At 39.0% G+C, this 17921-nt stretch overlaps 1 protein-coding gene across 14 annotated transcripts in view; it reads left to right on the top strand.

Moving 5' to 3' along the window:
• The window catches only part of LOC121735616 (zinc finger protein OZF-like), a 28483-nt gene that overhangs the window by 6163 nt on the left and 4399 nt on the right, over window positions 1-17921 (top strand). For 2 of the 14 annotated variants that reach the window (XM_042126485.1, XM_042126484.1), the window contains exons 5-21: window positions 1835-1900; window positions 2278-2370; window positions 2704-2787; window positions 3281-3425; window positions 6255-6365; window positions 6670-6780; window positions 6909-7019; window positions 7467-7550; window positions 8145-8228; window positions 8471-8641; window positions 8711-8881; window positions 9025-9195; window positions 9818-9887; window positions 10271-10432; window positions 11250-11369; window positions 12004-12107; window positions 17692-17773. In XM_042126485.1, the coding sequence (XP_041982419.1) occupies window positions 1835-1900; window positions 2278-2370; window positions 2704-2787; window positions 3281-3425; window positions 6255-6365; window positions 6670-6780; window positions 6909-7019; window positions 7467-7550; window positions 8145-8228; window positions 8471-8641; window positions 8711-8881; window positions 9025-9195; window positions 9818-9887; window positions 10271-10432; window positions 11250-11369; window positions 12004-12107; window positions 17692-17762 (1929 nt within the window). In that variant the 3' untranslated portion in view covers window positions 17763-17773. The remainder of the gene's footprint in view (window positions 1-1834; window positions 1901-2277; window positions 2371-2703; window positions 2788-3280; window positions 3426-6254; window positions 6366-6669; window positions 6781-6908; window positions 7020-7466; window positions 7551-8144; window positions 8229-8470; window positions 8642-8710; window positions 8882-9024; window positions 9196-9817; window positions 9888-10270; window positions 10433-11249; window positions 11370-12003; window positions 12108-17691; window positions 17774-17921) is intronic. The other 12 variants (XM_042126489.1, XM_042126488.1, XM_042126487.1 and 9 more) reach the window with 12 other exon arrangements.

Genomic DNA, 17921 nt, shown 5'->3' with positions numbered 1-17921 from the left:
TCAGTCTCAGACTGCTGGACTGAACTGGTGGCACTGGTGTCAGACTGACAGTGTAACCATCGTCTAAGACAAAAGTTTTGTTTCAGTCAGGTGGTGTCAATTATTTTCCAGCAGCCTTTTAGAGTCCGGATACGAAATTTTGCCGAAATTTTGAAGAAAAGACAGAAATAATCTATTATATAGATAAAATTCTATCCAATTCGCGAAAAAAGAAAAAAAACAAATTGTGCCAAAAACACGATTCAAAACAACCTAAATCTGACATTATATTACTCGCCGCAAGGCTAATGTGATATTTAGGTTGTTTTGATACGTGTTTTTGGCACAATTTGCTTTTCTTTTTTTTTCCTTTTTTCTCGAATTGGATAGAATTTTATCTATAGATTATTTCTGTCGTTTTTTTTATGAATTACAGCTCCAAGTTGCCGAAATGAGGGATTTTCCTATATTTTTAATTTGATTGTCAAACAGTTTCCATTTTAGTAACTAGATGGCGTATGGGTAGACAACTATCGGTAATACCAGGGAATACCATCAATAATTGCTACAAAACTGGGCGAAAGAATGTAAAACTTGATATATTTTAACTTGAAAAAGACGCAATAATATTCCAACGAATAGGATAATAAAGTTATTATAACGATGTTTTACCTAAAATTCACGGAAGAAATAGCCCTATTTACCGATATTCACACCAAACGTCACAGGAATTATACATTTTGGTTTTGACAACATCTTACCTGCACTTGTGCAAGATAACGGAAATATTTTACCAATAATGAATATCAAAAACCCAAAAACCACAATTTGGGAAAAAATAATAAAAACCACACCAACAATAAAAAGTAGAAGAAGTTTGAAAGAGACATGCCCGCCAAAACTCTTTCAGTTGTCAAATTTCAGTTTGACAAGTTTTTATTATGTCAGCGTGTTCCTAAACTATTACCAGTATACTGGCCTAATCGCTTAGGCCAATGATCACTTAGGTTTAAGATATTTTGATTTATGTCACACTTAACAGTACACTGATATTTTTTGGAAACAACCCACATGTAGTCAGTGATGCCAACCTGCAGATAATTTCAGATCGGTGAGGAACCAATAGAAAATCTAGAGGTGCCTAACCTTACGCCATCTAGTTAAGATTGTTAAAATTAAAATTAAAAAATATAAATGAAAATCCCTCATTAACAAAAATTTTGCCGAGTTACATTTTTGTTACTCAACTATTTAATATTAAAGTGGTAAAAAGTAATTCCAACATTGTATAGACGACTTTCTCAACAGTACATTGTATTTTTTTCATACCGTTAAGACGTTAATACAATCCATAAACAGGTGATATTCTAAACCTTTTACAGCAAAAATCACAAAACTGTCGCGGGTTTGAGTTGGATTATTTAAAGATACTTAAAAAAAATAGCTGCAACATTAGATTATAATTGAAATGATCTTACATGTTGTGCATTAAAACTTATAGAAATACTGAATTTTAACTGTTAAATCACGTCTGTAAAATGAGCGAAATCGGCAAAATTTCGTATACGGACTCTTAAGTTTGATTACAATTTAGTAACATTAGATATGACAGCATAGGCTTTCAAAAAATCGTTGGAGATATTAAAATACTTTGGACATACTTAGAGTGGGTTGCAACTTGAACCAGAGGCGTAGTTATAGTTAAGGTTAAGGTTATCGTCAAATATGGCGTCCATTATGGACTTTTACTAGGAATTTGACAGTTCATTTGACATTTTGTTAGTTAAAGTTATAGTTTAAGTAAGTTGGTGCAACTCACCCTTAAAAGTTAGTTAAAAATTTAACTGTTTTGCAGTTGAGCTTCAAGGGGATGGAGGATGAAGGAGTTGAAATGGACATGGACGGCAGACAATGTGCACAAGTATATTTTTTTTATAATAATACTTAATCATAATTAAATAGCCCAGCTACTAATAAGAAGATCTACAATGAGTACCTACACAGAAGTTTCTAGTAACACATTACTGTCTTGCTGAAAAGATAATATTTCCTTGTCTAATATATAAAAATAAGTCGGGTTTTCCTTCCTGACGCTATAACTCCAGAACGCACTACCGATTTCCACGGTTTTGCATTCGTTGGAAAGGCTCCGTGATGTCTATAGAAAAAAAAACAGAAAAATCAGAAAAGTGAAAAGCAGGAAAACAAGGAAAATCATTTTATGGCAAAACAACGTTTGCCGGGACAGCTAGTTAACCTATATTTTTCTGTTGCTACAACTGTCTTCTTTCCCTGCAGGGAATGGGTGTCGACATGGGTTCAATCCAAACAAAAATGGAAGTATCAAACGGCCCGCAATCAATTCCACGCTCAAAACCTCAAGCTTGTAAGGTAATAACACTTATTATTTAATTTTTATATATAAACATTATTACGAGTATTTCAATTTAGTAAATAACTTATTTTTTAGATTGTAAGTTTTATCTCTTACTGCTGATTTTACTTAATGAAGTAAAAAAATATACACTCAAATAGGTTAAGTAAACCAAAAGTTAATATATATCTACTTGTATCTTTCTCTCGCGCAAAAATCTAGATATATCGTTTATATTTTCTTTTGAATAAAAGAAACACATAGATAAATCAATGCTATTCGTGTTAAGTGACTGGGGTTCAATGTATTTATGTACCTCTATTTAGACTCATCTCTAGTGTTTGTGACAGGTATGCGGCAAAGTGCTGTCTTCGGCATCATCGTATTACGTCCACATGAAGTTACACTCCGGGAACAAGCCGTTTCAATGCACAGTTAGTACAAAACTTTTTTTTTTGTTAGCCTATACTATCCCACTGCTGGGCAAAGGCCTCCCCCAGGGTCTTCCACTTGTCTCGCTCCAGCGCCACCGTTGGCCAGCCCGGTTGGTACGCCTCCAGCTCATCGCGCCATCTTTTCCTAGGCCGGCCACAATGTTATTTCACAATATTAATTTAGTTACTTTACATACTTACCTCGGAGAAAGGAGACTGTAAACAATGTTTATTTTTTATTGGCTAGTTTTAAATAAACGCAAACAACACGTCAGTTCTAGTTTAAATAAAGTAATATTGAATAAAGCGATGTACATTTCAGCCTAACATGTATAGTCTGTCGAGAAAGTGAAGAAAGTGAAAAGTGGCAACATCGTAGTGACATCTCTTTTTTCTTAGATTGATTTGAAAGGGATGACACTACGATGTTGCCACTTTTTAATTTCTTCACTTTCTTGACAGACTATATATCTTAAAAAAAATGTATTCGCAGGTATGCGACGCAGCGTTCTGCCGCAAGCCGTATCTGGACGTGCACATGCGCACACACACCGGCGAGCGGCCGTTCCAGTGCGACCTGTGCCTCAAGCGCTTCACGCAGAAGTCCAGCCTCAACACGCACAAACGCGTCCACACCGGTGAGTCGCGTCGTGTAGTTGACCCTTAACGTTATGACACCTACACACTTGATGCGTGAACCGCGCGATGCTGCGACAGACCCTGAACCCGTAGGTTAAGCATAAATTCCCACTAGGAGTTCATGTTGTTGCATTCTAGGAACCTAGATAGCTGTACGTAAAGTTGAATATCAAATCTCATACCTTTGTAGTCTGACCATAAGTTTTTGGCACATTTCATCGTCAGGACGTTAAAGAAATTTTAGCGTTAAGTTAGCTTCCATCGTTTGCCACTAGAGGCGCTGTTTTCAAAGTGGGAAGTAACAGTAGCTTACGCTCAGCATTCGGAAGAGTACAATCGAAACTTGTTAGTCATTTGACTATCGCGTTCAAATCGCAATGTCGCACGCGATTCGCACGTGAAGTGTGCAAAGGGTTTTAGATACTTGAGAGACATAGAGAATGGGATGGGTGTTAATAACAATTAACAGAAGTTTTGTCTCTTTGTTATTATTAAAAGACAATATATAGCCAATAAAATTAAAAGACTATATGCACATACCATTATTTATGTCTGGTGTATACAAAGTGTTTTTGATATTTAAATTAGACATGCCTATTAAGAATGCACATTTTTTTCCAAATGTTGTAACTATTTTTTGAAAAAAAATACCTCTTTAAAATGTATACTTAGTACTTACCCTATACTATCTAGAAGTGATTAATAATAATTATTGTATTTATCTTGTAACACTCTGTAACACACGTCCTTCCGGTACTCAGCACGGGCCAGACTGACGTGGTGTGAGCGTCCATAGATATTATTATTTAAAAAAAATTATCTTGTACCGTTCGGTGTTTGCAAATGAGTTATAAGTTATAACTTATAAGTCAGTCGATTTGTCTTCATCACAAAATGTCAAATCACACCAACCATTTGTAAGGATCATTGCAATATTTGGCTGGGTTTTTTTTTTTTATGAAATAAGGGGGCAAACGAGCAAACGGGTCACCTGATGGAAAGCAACTTCCGTCGCCCATGGACACTCGCAGCATTAGAAGAGCAGCAAGTGCGTTGCCGGCCTTTTAAGAGGGAATAGGGTAATAGGGGAGGGTAGGGAAGGGAAGGGAAGGGAATAGTTGACGGTAGGGAAGGGAATAGGGTAGGGATTGGGCCTCCGGTAAACTCACTCACTCGGCGAAACACAGCGCAAGCGCTGTTTCACGCCGGTTTTCTGTGAGAACGTGGTATTTATCCGGTCGAGCCGGCCCATTCGTGCCGAAGCATGGCTCTCCGACCGGCGAAACCGGCGTGAAATAGCGCTTGCGCTGTGTTTCGCCGAGTGAGTGAGTTTACCGGAGGCCCAATCCCCTAAACTTCCCTCCCCTATTACCCTATTTCCTCTTAAAAGGCCGGCAACGCATTTGCAGCTCTTCTGATGCTGCGAGTGTCCATGGGCGACGGAAGTTGCTTTCCATCAGGTGACCCGTTTGCTCGTTTGCCCCCTTATTTCATAAAAAAAATATATCTATGCAAAATTTCCAAGCCTAATCGATCCAAACCAACAACATATTTCCCCTTTATACCATTAGTATAATGCTGTATCATTAAAAATTCATAAATGTGTTTTTTCTTTAATTTTCAAATGAGCATGTCTAATTAAAATATTCTTAAGACACTTCGTATTTGCACACTAATTAGAGTTATATTTAGCGTGTGACGGGCAGCCTTTAGTTTTGCCAAGACTCCGCTTTCGAATTCTTTTTATAGGTATTTTTATTATTTTGAAATAATTGCTTAGGAAAAACAAAAGTAAAATATATCTTTTAATTTTCTACTTAATTGTTGAGTTGTTATTGTAGCACTTTTTATAAAGTTTAGTTTTTGGTTAAAAGATAAAATACTGTTAGGTTTTACTTCTATAAATCTTTTAAAAATATTAACTTACTTTATATGTTATCTGATCTTGTCTACACATATAATTAAAAATAAGTGTAACTTCCATTTTTCAATATATATAATTTCAGCTAAGATATTACTATCCAAAACTTAACACTTATTATATGGAAGTTGCATTATATTAACCCTAAAATTATCATTAATTAAACTATCCTAACTCCCATGCTCTTACCATGAGGGACAATCGTAAAAAAAAGATCAAGTCAACCTCCCCCTGTTTCCGTTACTCGTTCTGTTTTTTTTATTTTATTTTTATTTTGTACAAATGACAGGTTTTTAAAAAGTTTTTCATTTTAAATTTCGACGCCCTGATATATTTCATTTCGTTTTTAACTAATTGATAACATGTTTTTACTGTAGATAAATGTGCTATTATTGTTGTTCTTTATTATTACTCTTTTAGTTTAGTAACATTTTAATCGAACCGAAACTCGAAAATACATAGAAGAAGTTTGAAGGGGCTGAGTATTGTATACTGTGAAAAAAGTTATCAATTTGTTTTAACTTTTATTAGATTTGAAATATCCATCACTTACCGGTTTAATAGTTATTAATAATTGGCGCGTAAAACGCTTACTTATATCATAACTTGGTGTACTTAATACACCCCTATGACTGTATGTCTATTTATGTTAAGATAGTTTTGACACTGGTGCGACTCACAGCTCGCTCGCGACTGTCTCGACGGACACATATGCTTGATTACCATGTGAATAGTTTTTGAGTTGTGCCACGCATAGATCAGGGCGTAGCATCGAGAGTTGAACAGGGGGAGGGGAGGCACGCACGCTGGTACGCACAAGCGCGCGTGCCGATTGGCTTGCATCTGTCACGTGATGCCCACGTGACGGTCACGTGACTCGCGCGTGACGACATGGTGTGGCTTCTAGATGAGCACATGCGCGCGTTGATGGTGAAGGACCGACCGCACAAGTGCGAGCTCTGTGGGATGCGCTTCACGCAGAGCTCCAGCCTCAACAGACACAAGAAAATACACACGGGTGGGTTACAGCGCCGCCCTCTTTCTTATCTATCTCTTCCCTTTCAAATAGAGCTTCGACAAATTTGAAATGTTAATTTGCTTCTTAACATAATTCGAATTCAGTTTGAATCGGTACAAGTTAATGTGAAAGTAAGTTTTTTTCCATCCAGTCTGATGTAACACTACTCCTTGAGGCAGATGGCACTGTCGAATCGGCCACCCTCCCCCTGTGTTCGCGAGAACGAGCGCCATTGCATATTTTGTTAGGTGTAAAATGTTTAGAACAGTCAATAGATATATATCGAAACTCGTCTAACTTATAGAGGAGCACAGACGCGCCCTGTTAGAGAAAGTGCGGCCGTACCAGTGCCACATCTGTTTTATGCGCTTCACTCAGAAGTCCAGCCTGGGCCGTCACGGAAAGATACACACTGGTAGGCACTTTTGCCATAAAATCCTTATGTAGTCAATTATGTTAATTAGAGAAGACGCTACTAGGCACTATCATATCACGAGAGAAGGGAAAACGTGTTTTGTAGCTGAATTTTGTTGATATTTCTAGAGGAGCACATCCAATCGCTGATCAACAAAGTGCGCCCATATCAATGTGACGTCTGTGACAAGCGGTTCACGCAGAAGTCCAGCCTTGGCACCCATAAACGTATACACACCGGTGGGTCCCTTGATATTACATTTATATTTTTCCGGTTTCCAAGTCACAATCTCCATTAAATTACAATTTTGGTTTGCTGTTGTGGCTTTGACACCTTTTTGTGAATAGTTTAAGGGCACCCAAGTCACTAGCAATCAGATTAGCGAGTGGATGTAAGTTTCTTTTATGAGTTCGTTCCAAATTACTTTGCGAGGCCGCAAAGATATTATGTGAGATCGCACCGCGCTCAAAAACTATTCACAAAACTACCAGTAAAGCATGTGAACGTTGTGAGGTTTCTATTAAGTTACGCTAGGAGAGGAAAATATGTCGGATGGACAAATAACGCGATCGAAATTCCCTCATGGTAGCCGGCGAGGTCGCCTATTGGTTAAGTTTAGTGTAGAATTATTTGTCCATCGTGGTTTTGTTTTGTTTCTCTGTCCCCCGCGTGTTTGGGCGGCGCAGGCGAGCGGCCGTTCCAGTGCACCGTCTGCCTCAAGTCCTTCACGCAGAAGTGCGCGCTCAATTTGCACGAAAAGATACATACGGGTTAGTAGCCCATACTATACATTATACGAGCTGTGTTCTATCAGTACGATAAGCGAACGAGTCACACATACATTCTCATTTCGCGTCACGCTTCTCTCCCGTTTTCCGTTGCCCGCCTGACCCGTTGTTTTTGTTTCCTAATACTCAGCAGCTTTCATCTCGTTGCTTTCGACTAACATCTCGTACTCAGTTAACTCATCGGCGCGCTTTACGTACTTCTGCACCCCCAGTTCTATCCTTCGAACATCAGGCCCGCTGTCTCCTCTCCGCAACTTACATCTCCTCGAATATTATTATTATTGTTTCATTTTTGTAATCATCATTATTCATTAATATTAATTGTGTCACAAAAGCGGTAATGCAATCGCCGCGACGACGCATTTGACGTTCGTCGCCTCGATATTTCGAAGTAGACTCGGGATCGTATCAAAATTGTATTGGGGGGCCGCTCAATCGCGGCGGGGGATATCGGCTGCGGGCGGGGCGCGGGGAGCGGGGTAGGCGGCGACGTGCGTTACTCGCTTTTGTGTGTGCACTCGCGCAGTGCACGGCGCGACGGCCTGCCGCCCGCCACTCACACGCGCACGCACACAGGCGAGCGGCCCTATGAGTGCGACGCGTGTCACAAGCGCTTCACGCAGAAGTCCAGCCTCAGTATACATAAGCGGACGCACACAGGTGGGTGAAAGCGCCGGCCGGACTGGCCCCTCGCCCGCCCCGCCCTCTCCGCTCGTCTCTCTCTCCTCCAAATCCTCGTTGAGTTTTCGCGCCGGCCGGAGTCCGGGAACAGTAGTCTGTGAGATTTGGAGCGGAGTTAGCGGCGAGCGGCGACCAGTCCGCGCCGCGATCTCGGTAGAGCTAGGGCGCGCCTGGCGTCCTCCCGGACTCGTCGCCGCTATAATGTATGTGTTGGGCACCAGTCCAGGGCAGACCGTTCCAGTGCCTGTCGTGTCCCGCCGCCTTCACCTGCAAGCAATACCTGGAGATACACACGCGCACGCACACCGGCGAGCGACCCTATCAGTGCGACATCTGCCTGAAGCGCTTCACGCAGAAGTCTTCGCTCAACATACACAAACGGACGCACTCAGGTACGTCGCGGGCGCGGCGGGCGGGGGGCGGGGGCCCTTGCGTCAGTCTCACGGCTCGCTCCGTTACAGTGCAGGGCCGGCCCTTCCAGTGCCTGCAGTGCCCCGCCGCCTTCACCTGCAAGCAGTACCTCGAGATCCACAACCGCACGCACACCGGCGAGCGTCCCTACCAGTGCGACGTCTGCCTCAAGAGGTTCGCGCAAAAGTCCACCCTCAACATTCACAAACGAACGCACACAGGTCGGTATCTAGTTGTGTAACTTAACGCTTCCGTTGTCTGTCCTTTTATGTATCATGTAACATGTTGTCGGTGCCACATTTGGAGCTATAATTGTGTATTATTGCGGGTGATGTCCCGCGCTGGATCTAATTGTCGTGGTCAGTGCAAGGTCGGCCGTATCAGTGCACGGAGTGTCCTGCGGCGTTCACTTGCAAGCCGTACCTGGAGATTCACATGCGCACACACACCGGCGAGCGGCCCTTCGAGTGCGATGTCTGTTACAAACGCTTCACGCAGAAATCTACGCTCAACATCCACAAGCGAATACATACCGGTATGAGCAGATACGACGGACACGGTGATAACACGGATCCACGACAGAACTGGATTAACGCTTTGAGGCCTGGCGATATACCGAATTGGTCAATTTTCTTCCCCTGCAATTCAGAGATATTCAAAATTATTTCAAAAATAAACGCAGGATTAAAGTGTTAATGTAAGTTTTGCTAGGAACCGTGGCGTGTGATTGCTTGCAGCATTCAATGTGACGGTTGGCATCTGGAAGAAATCGTTTTAAATCGGAAAATTTAAAGAAAACTTATGTTTAATGTCAAAGAATATTGGCCGATGCTGGTCGTCAGATTGTCAGATCAGAACGCTTGTATTGTTTGTGTGTAACGCATTGAAGAAGGTAGAAGACGGCAAATTGCGATGTCAGGAAGCTAATGGGAACGATGTGGCACCGACAACCACCTATCATTTAATCATCCACCTCATTGTTTTAATTTGTATCATTTGTTATAATTTCGAAATCGTTTAACCATTAATTTCAGATTGCATCTATTGCATCTTGCCGTCTTTTTAACATACGCTTGTATCATCACGCAAAGTTAGTTTGTGAGCTTTTTGTTTGCCTCAAAATTTTTTTCTGTGCTTATCTATCGATATGATTTCAGGAGAACGTCCGTACGCCTGTGATATCTGTCAGAAAAGATTTGCTGTGAAGAGCTATGTCACCGCGCACAGGTAAACTACATATAGTTATTTTATTTCAAACATGACTTTTAAGTCAATAAAGATATTATTGGCGCGTGACTATAAAGAAACAGAATAAACATAAAAATGACGTTACGTAAATTACAATTTACAAATAAACGTCTTCCATGCCGATAAGGTAATTGGATGGATTACATTATTACCAAGGGCTCCCACACATAACTGCGTACAGCATCACAAATATCTGCGACTAAAATTCATAATAAGAAATTCATAATAAGAATGACATTACGATACGATGCAAATTCGCAGTTTCTCCCATAGCTTCAAAAATCATTTATCTACATAAAAATGTCCGTAATTAATTATTATGTTTGTACTATAAAATATAACCAAAATCTCCACATTCGCAGGTGGTCGCACGTGGCGGACAAGCCGCTGAGCTGCGAGCGCTGCTCCATGACGTTCACGTCCAAGAGCCAATTCGCGCTGCACATCCGCACGCACGCCACCGGACCCTGCTACGAGTGCAGCGTGTGCGGCCGTACCTTCGTGCGGGACAGCTACCTCATACGGTACCTCTCACTCCCAGTATATATGAGCGAGACCACTAGCTCGCGATCACGCTACAGGCCTCTGATACGTATGCAGCGTGTGCGGGGCCGTACCTTCGTGAGAGGCAGCTAACTCATACGGTACCTCTCACTCACTCCCAGTATATATGATTGAGACCACTAACTCGCGCTCACGCTACAGGCCTCTGATACGTATGCAGCGTGTGCGGCCGTACCTTCGTGCGGGACAGCTACCTCATACGGTACCTCTCACTCACTCCCAGTATATATGAGCGAGACCACTAGCTCGCGCTAACGCTACAGGCCTCTGATACGTATGCAGCGTGTGCGGCCGTACCTTCGTGCGGGACAGCTACCTCATACGGTACCTCTCACTCACTCCCAGTATATATGAGCGAGACCACTACCTCGTGCTCACACTACAGGCCTCTGATACGTATGCAGCGTGTGCGGCCGTACCTTCGTGCGGGACAGCTACCTCATACGGTACCTCTCACTCCCAGTATATATGAGCGAGACCACTAGCTCGCGCTCACGCTACAGGCCTCTGATACGTATGCAGCGTGTGCGGGGCCATACCTTCGTGCGGGACAGCTACCTCATACGGTACCTCTCACTCACTTCTAGTACATACGAGCGAGACAGCTATCTGTCGTGTACGAACGCCACGACTGATGAAGTGGTAACACATTCATGCAAGACTATCACAGAATCTTCTCTAACTCATTCCCAGCTTTTACATAATATGAGAAGGATAGCTATATTGAATAACACGTATTTACCTCATCCAATAATAACCACTATTGTGTACACGCAGGCACCACAACCGAGTGCACCGCGAGAACCACAGCAACGTGTCGGCGAACAGCATCAGCACCATCAACAGCGTCGCCACCAATACTTCCAACTACGACTCGCCCGGCGTCTGCGACCTGAGGTGATAATTGTTTTTTTTTTAATAAAATAAGGGGGCAAACGAGCAAACTGATGGAAAGCAACTACAGTCGACCATGGACATTCGCAAGTTTAGCAACATTTGAAGAGCTGCGTCCGAAAATACTGTTGGTTCATTTCATTCCAGAGTTTGTTCATTGATTGTTTTTAAAATAACATATTATAGTACAGCGGAAAATTTAAAAAAATATACCGAAGGAAGTAATCGGCTTTGATACTGACTCGATGCAATGTAGCTGAAGGTTTTCACTTTCGATTCGATTAAACGAAAACGCCCTTATGTCTTAAAATATTATGTGCGTTGTCACTTATCACAGATAAAGTTATCTTAAATTCTTCCTTTACAATTGTAAAGGCCTATGGTTTATACTAAAACACATCTCTGTCCTGCTCACACCTATGTTTTTGTCGGTGCCATAACCAATATCTGTAATGTGAACAACGAACTAATAACCAAATATGTATCTTAAATTTACATTTTATAAGTCGTTCGTATGTTTGTTCGGTTACCGATGTGATAATTTTTGGAAAACTGGGTTTAAATTGATTGACTCGGGCAAGATAGGCTTGATCTAGTCAGCGTGTTACGTTTAAACTTTAAATGTGTGTTATTCCAGTTTTGTGCCAATGGTGAACCGCTACATGACGTCGCAGGGCACTCAGGTGTCGATGGACACGACCAAGATGTCCGCCATGTCGCCGCAGTCTATCGCCTCTATTTGTAAGTTATTCAATTATCGTCTTTAACTGCTATATGACTTTAAGCGGTGTTTTAAAATAGGAATACAAACATTTAACTTATGGTCATTTTCACCTTGGCTAATATTTTAGCAAGCTGTCTAGTCTCTGAGACACAGCGACCACATAACCCAATAGACGCCTAATGTTTTGATTTCTCTTAACAAATTATTGTGTCAATGTGCTGAGGTAAGCGACGCGGGGGGAGAGAGAAGAAATGCATTACGATTGGCCAATTCAAATTCACGGCATGTCATAAATCAGAACTAGTGACCCATCACTCCCAAAGTACGAGAAGCGCTTCTCAAAGGAAATAAAAAACCCAGTACATATTTATTTTTTATTTTAAAGTATAGAATGAAGAAAAGACTTATAACTTCTCGTCTTTTCAAGCGCCCAAAATCGGCGTCTTAATACGACCTAATATAAATAAACAATATAAGCCAGCTTATATTGTTTCTCTCCTTGTTACACTTCTTACAACGTAAACAATAAAACAGAGATGCAAATAAAACCTTTGGTTAGCATAAAAAAGGTTATTAATTGTGGCAAGCTTCTTAAGATATACAAAAACGTCTTCGGATTATATTAAAAAAGTACCTATACTTACCTATATTTAAAAACATACTTTTTTTACAAATTATATATACTTTTTTTAAACTTTCAGAGGGCAAAAATTATGTGATATTATATGATTTTTGCGAAACTTTTATCGTTTACGCAGCACAATAGGAAAAATCGCCCGATTTTGAAACATTCATTCTTCATTGGTGCTCCGCTCCTATTGGTCTTAGCGTGATAATATATTATAGGCTACATAGGATATATAATAAAGCCTTCCTTGATTAATACTGAAAAAAAAAATTCAAATCGGCCCAGTAGTTTCTGAGATCTTCAAACAACAAACAAACACTTCAGCTTTATATTTATTATTAGTATAAGTTATTTGACTTGCTAATTCCGCCACATGATTTCTAAGTCACAATGAAATTGATGGAAATTTATTTCTAAAAATAGTTGTTCGCCAATAAAACTGCTTGAAGTTTTAGTGACTAAAAATCTTTACTTGGTTACTTTCTTTACGCTTTCAAGACAAGATTTCATGATTACTTCGCAACGCCGACAAAAACAACGCTTTGTGATGGGTAGATAGTAGTAGTAGACAGGGCCCTCGCTACGATATGTACAATGTGTGCAATGCACACGGGCGTTATCCTCTAGGGGCACCAAATCGCCATCTTTAGGGGCGCCAAAACCAAGGACCGAAAAAATTTGCCTAAGGGGCGCCAAAATCCTTTTTTTGCACACAGGCGCCAGAAGCCCTTACGGGGGCCCTGGTAGTAGATGGATGGTTTATCCATATTTCTCTTACTAAAATTGGCAAAAACAGTGCAATTTTTATTGCTATAAATTATAATCCCTACCTACCTACCTACCTATATACCTACTTTAAAACAACAATATTAAATCAATCGCTAAAAGGTGTACACAAAAACTTACTTTATTGTGTAACTAGTGTTTTGTATTGTGATTTCTCAGCGTCATCACGTAATAAAGCTATAAACCATATTATTTTTCACTATTTCAACACAATATTGTATTGCATCCTTGATTATAATGTGTTAGCTAAGGCATTTTGCCTAATATGCATCTGTTATGTTTTTTGCACTGTAGACATAGAGTTGAGATATGATTATTGTGTTGGATATATAATTTATGCCAGATATATGAAAATGTTAGTTTTAAACTATCAATTCCTAAAATATTTACACAATAACCGTTGCTATTTAGCTAAATATTGTGTTCAATCCTTTGTACTATCTTGTAAACAAGCCACAAACCTTAATTATTTTTTTAAAATCTACATTCTTATAACAACAGTGAAGGCAGATTGTTTGAAGTGGACTTGTTATTCTGTTAATCATAAAATAGATATTATGTGTTCAACAGTTACTGTAAAAGTTTATCATTTGTTACTTAGCTGTTTAAAATTGCTAACATGTATTACCTTGTTTTACAACTCACACCTTAAGATTAACTGGACTCACAGTATAACAAAAGCATGCAAGCAGGTAACATATTATGTAATTATGATATTATGTTTGTTAATTATTTCCCTACTATTACTACTATCCCTATTATTTCCCACTTATATTGAAACAATAATATACTATTATCCTCAACTTAATTTAGAATACTGCTCTGTAACACTAAGAAATATTAATTCTAATGGATTAATATTATTACAAAAACACATTAACAACTACTTAATCATAAAATTGCAATTCCTGATTCTTTCTTCAAAAATACTCTGCTACAGCCTCTTGCTACTACAATTGCACCAGGTACCTTTGAAAAATAAATAAGCATTTATAATATTCAGATTAGTTTATCAAATAATGAGTACATCTACATCTTCACTTCTAGTTACTATAATAAGTAGTCTTTTTCAAACATCACATGGCTACAGTTAGTATCGCAGACGATTTAGACTCCTTTAGCAGCCTTAGCCGTTAGCAGCCTTAACAGCTGTAAATCATTTATTACAAATAAACACAATCTTAAAATAATTTCATTTAACATACGTAGTATGAACAAAAATTTTGATAATTTCATTGTTACATTGCAGTGCCTTGACATCGTTTTTGACATTATAATCCTCACAGAATGTTGGCTTAATGAGACCTCTCAACTTCCCCTATTACATAACGATACATCTTACAAAACTAGCCATAACATTAATCAGAATAGTGGAGTTGTGATATATGTGAAAAACAATAATAATAATAATAATCTTTATTGTACACCACAAACATATATACAGTTTTAAAATATACAACAGTAAATTAAAAGTACAATTTTGGTGGCCTTGGCGGCGGCCTGAAAGTGATGTCTTCCAGGCAACCATCAAAACGTTTAAGAGAGTATCACATCAAGAAAAGAACGATAATTAGGGTGGACAAACAAGTAAACATTAGCAAAAAACACATTTACATAGATTGTTGATTCATATTGTTGGTCAGATAGAACTCTTTGAGTTGTCGTTTGAAAATGCTCAGAGATGGCGCTTTCCTTACACTATTGGGTAATGAATTCCAAAGTTTAAACGCAACGGACGCAAAAGAATTACCATAGTATTTAGTCTTTTGAGTTGGTACATTTAGTTTGTAAGCTAGACGAGCATTCTCATCCTCAGACGAGAATGTATATATCTCCTTGAGATAGGGTGGAGCCATAGGGTCAAAAAGCACATTGTACAATAGATGCAGCACAATCTTAAGACCACGATAAGTGAACCGTCTTTGGTAGACGCAAATTGTCTGCAAGTATCACAGTGAAGGAAATCTGTAACTTAGAGAACAAGAAAAAAAATTCTACCGACTTACTACAAATCAAAGGTGTAAAGATTGACGAGTCACTTGATATATGTAACATACATTTTACTTCGATTGGTCAAACCTTTGCTACCCGTATCCTCAAACGCAACAACATAACCGAAGACGAACTTGCTTCTAAAATAAAATCTAACGGCACTCCTTCTGGCTCCTTTTTCCTAGAACCAACTGACACAAACGAAGTTATGACCCTAATAATGCAACTTGATAACGATAAATCAGCAGGGCTCGATGGACTACAAAACAGGCTTATAAAACAAATTAGTAGTGAAATATTATCTCCATTAACATACCTTTATTATAAAAGTCTCTCATCTGGAATTTTCCCTGATGATTGGAAGGTAGCTGCTGTCTGTCCGATTCACAAGGCTGGGCCACGTGATGATCCCAATAATTATAGACCCATATCATTGCTAGGAATCTTCTCCAAAATCCTGTAAAAAATTGTTAATGTACGTCTAATCAAATTTCTTGAGTCAAAAAATATTTTATCAAATAACCAATTTGGTTTTAGACGACAAAGGAGTACGGCAGATGCCGTAGAGCTTCTGGCATCCACAGTCGTCTCACAGTTGGATGGAAATAGAGCCTGTCTTGGGGTCTTTCTCGACCTAGCCAAAGCGTTTGATACCGTATCAATTCCAATTCTGCTTAAAAAACTTGCAAACAAAGGTATCAATGGACACGCACTTTCCTGGTTTGAGAGCTATCTAAACAACAGATCTCAACAAGTAAAGATAGGCGAACATACGAGCTCTGTCAGGAATGTTAAATTCGGTGTTCCACAAGGCAGCATTCTAGGGCCAACCCTATTCATTTTATATATGGATGATATCCATAACCTTCCTCTTAAGAACGCTGTCCTTCTTTGTTACGCAGATGACACTGCTATTGTGTTTCATAGTAGTGACTGGAAAGAGGCGGTGTGGACTGCTGGACATGGCCTATCCATAATAAGTGAATGGCTGGAGAATAACTTGCTAACCCTAAACACAGACAAGTCTAATTTTGTTTGTTTTCATAAAACAACAGTGACAGACCCTGTATTTTTAACAACTATAAATTTTTAAAATTGTAACGGACATAGTACAGAAATAAAAAGATTAAAAGAAACTAAATATTTAGGAGTAATAATTGACCAAAAAATTAGCTTCCACAAACACATCGCTCATGTATCTGCCCGTGTACGTAAAATCATATACATCATGAGACAGCTGAATAAATCTGCTGAATTTAATCTGCTTAAAACTATATACTACTCACTGTGTCAGTCGCTTATTACTTATTGTATATGCACATGGGGAGGGGCGGGGAAAACAACCATGATTTGCCTTGAGCGCGCTCAGCGAGCAGTTCTAAAGGTTATGCTAAACAAGCCATTTCGGTTCCCCACTACTGATCTATACAAGGAGTGTCGTGTTTTAACTGTCCGTCAACTATTTATACTCAATAACACTATCTTGACTCATAAGGCTTCTTTGCGTTCTAGTATACATAAAAACCTTCTTATTAGACGTATCTATCGAATTCCGAATGTGACCGTAAAAAGCACTTTTGCAAAGCGTTTTAAACCTTTTATAGGCATTTACATGTACAACAAAATATGTTTGAAATGCAACATTAAAAATTGCACATTGAAGGCCAAATATTTGATTTCAATGTACTTAAAATCCCTGGATTACGATGATACAGATTTTTTTTTAAATTCTTAACACCCATCTAAAAATTATCATTTTTAATACTCTCAGACACAACAGTTAAATCTTTCCTATTTTATCTTAACATTAATTTATTAAAACAATGTTTCATATACCAAGTACTAACCTTTATTACCTACTCATATTTTTTATTTTATATCATTTTTTTTCTTAGATAGTTTTATATATATTTACATTAATTATATATTGTTTCATAATGGTGGTGGTACCGAGCTTAAGTTTATTGAATAAATCACATCAGTTCTCACGACACAGGTTATCCTAGTGTGAGAACTACAGTTAATCTTTTGGTAATGTAAACAGCAAAAAATGACACTGTAATGATTTTAGGAATTTTGTATGTTTTTGCTGAAATAAAGAATTTTATTTATTATTAATCATTAACAACAGTCCAACTCAAAATGATTTGAGCATATCACGCTTTGTTGTTGTTTGATGATGAGTTTTTTTTCAGCGTCGCCCCCTCCCCCGCACACGCCGACGCCGCAACCGCCGATGTCGGGACAGATGCGTCTCTCAGATTGATTGTTAGTAAGGTTAGTAGAGTACAGCTGGAAAAGGATATATTAGAATAAGTAATAGTTATTTTCGTGTTTTATTTTAATTTAGATAAAAAGAGAGTTAATAAAATATATGCACGCAAAATTATGTGAAAGCCTTTCAAATAAAAAAGGTGGCGCGTTG

The sequence above is a fragment of the Aricia agestis genome, chromosome 17 (assembly GCF_905147365.1).
Source record: "Aricia agestis chromosome 17, ilAriAges1.1, whole genome shotgun sequence".
NCBI lineage: Eukaryota > Metazoa > Arthropoda > Insecta > Lepidoptera > Lycaenidae > Aricia > Aricia agestis.
This window is presented reverse-complemented; position numbering and strand designations above follow the sequence as displayed.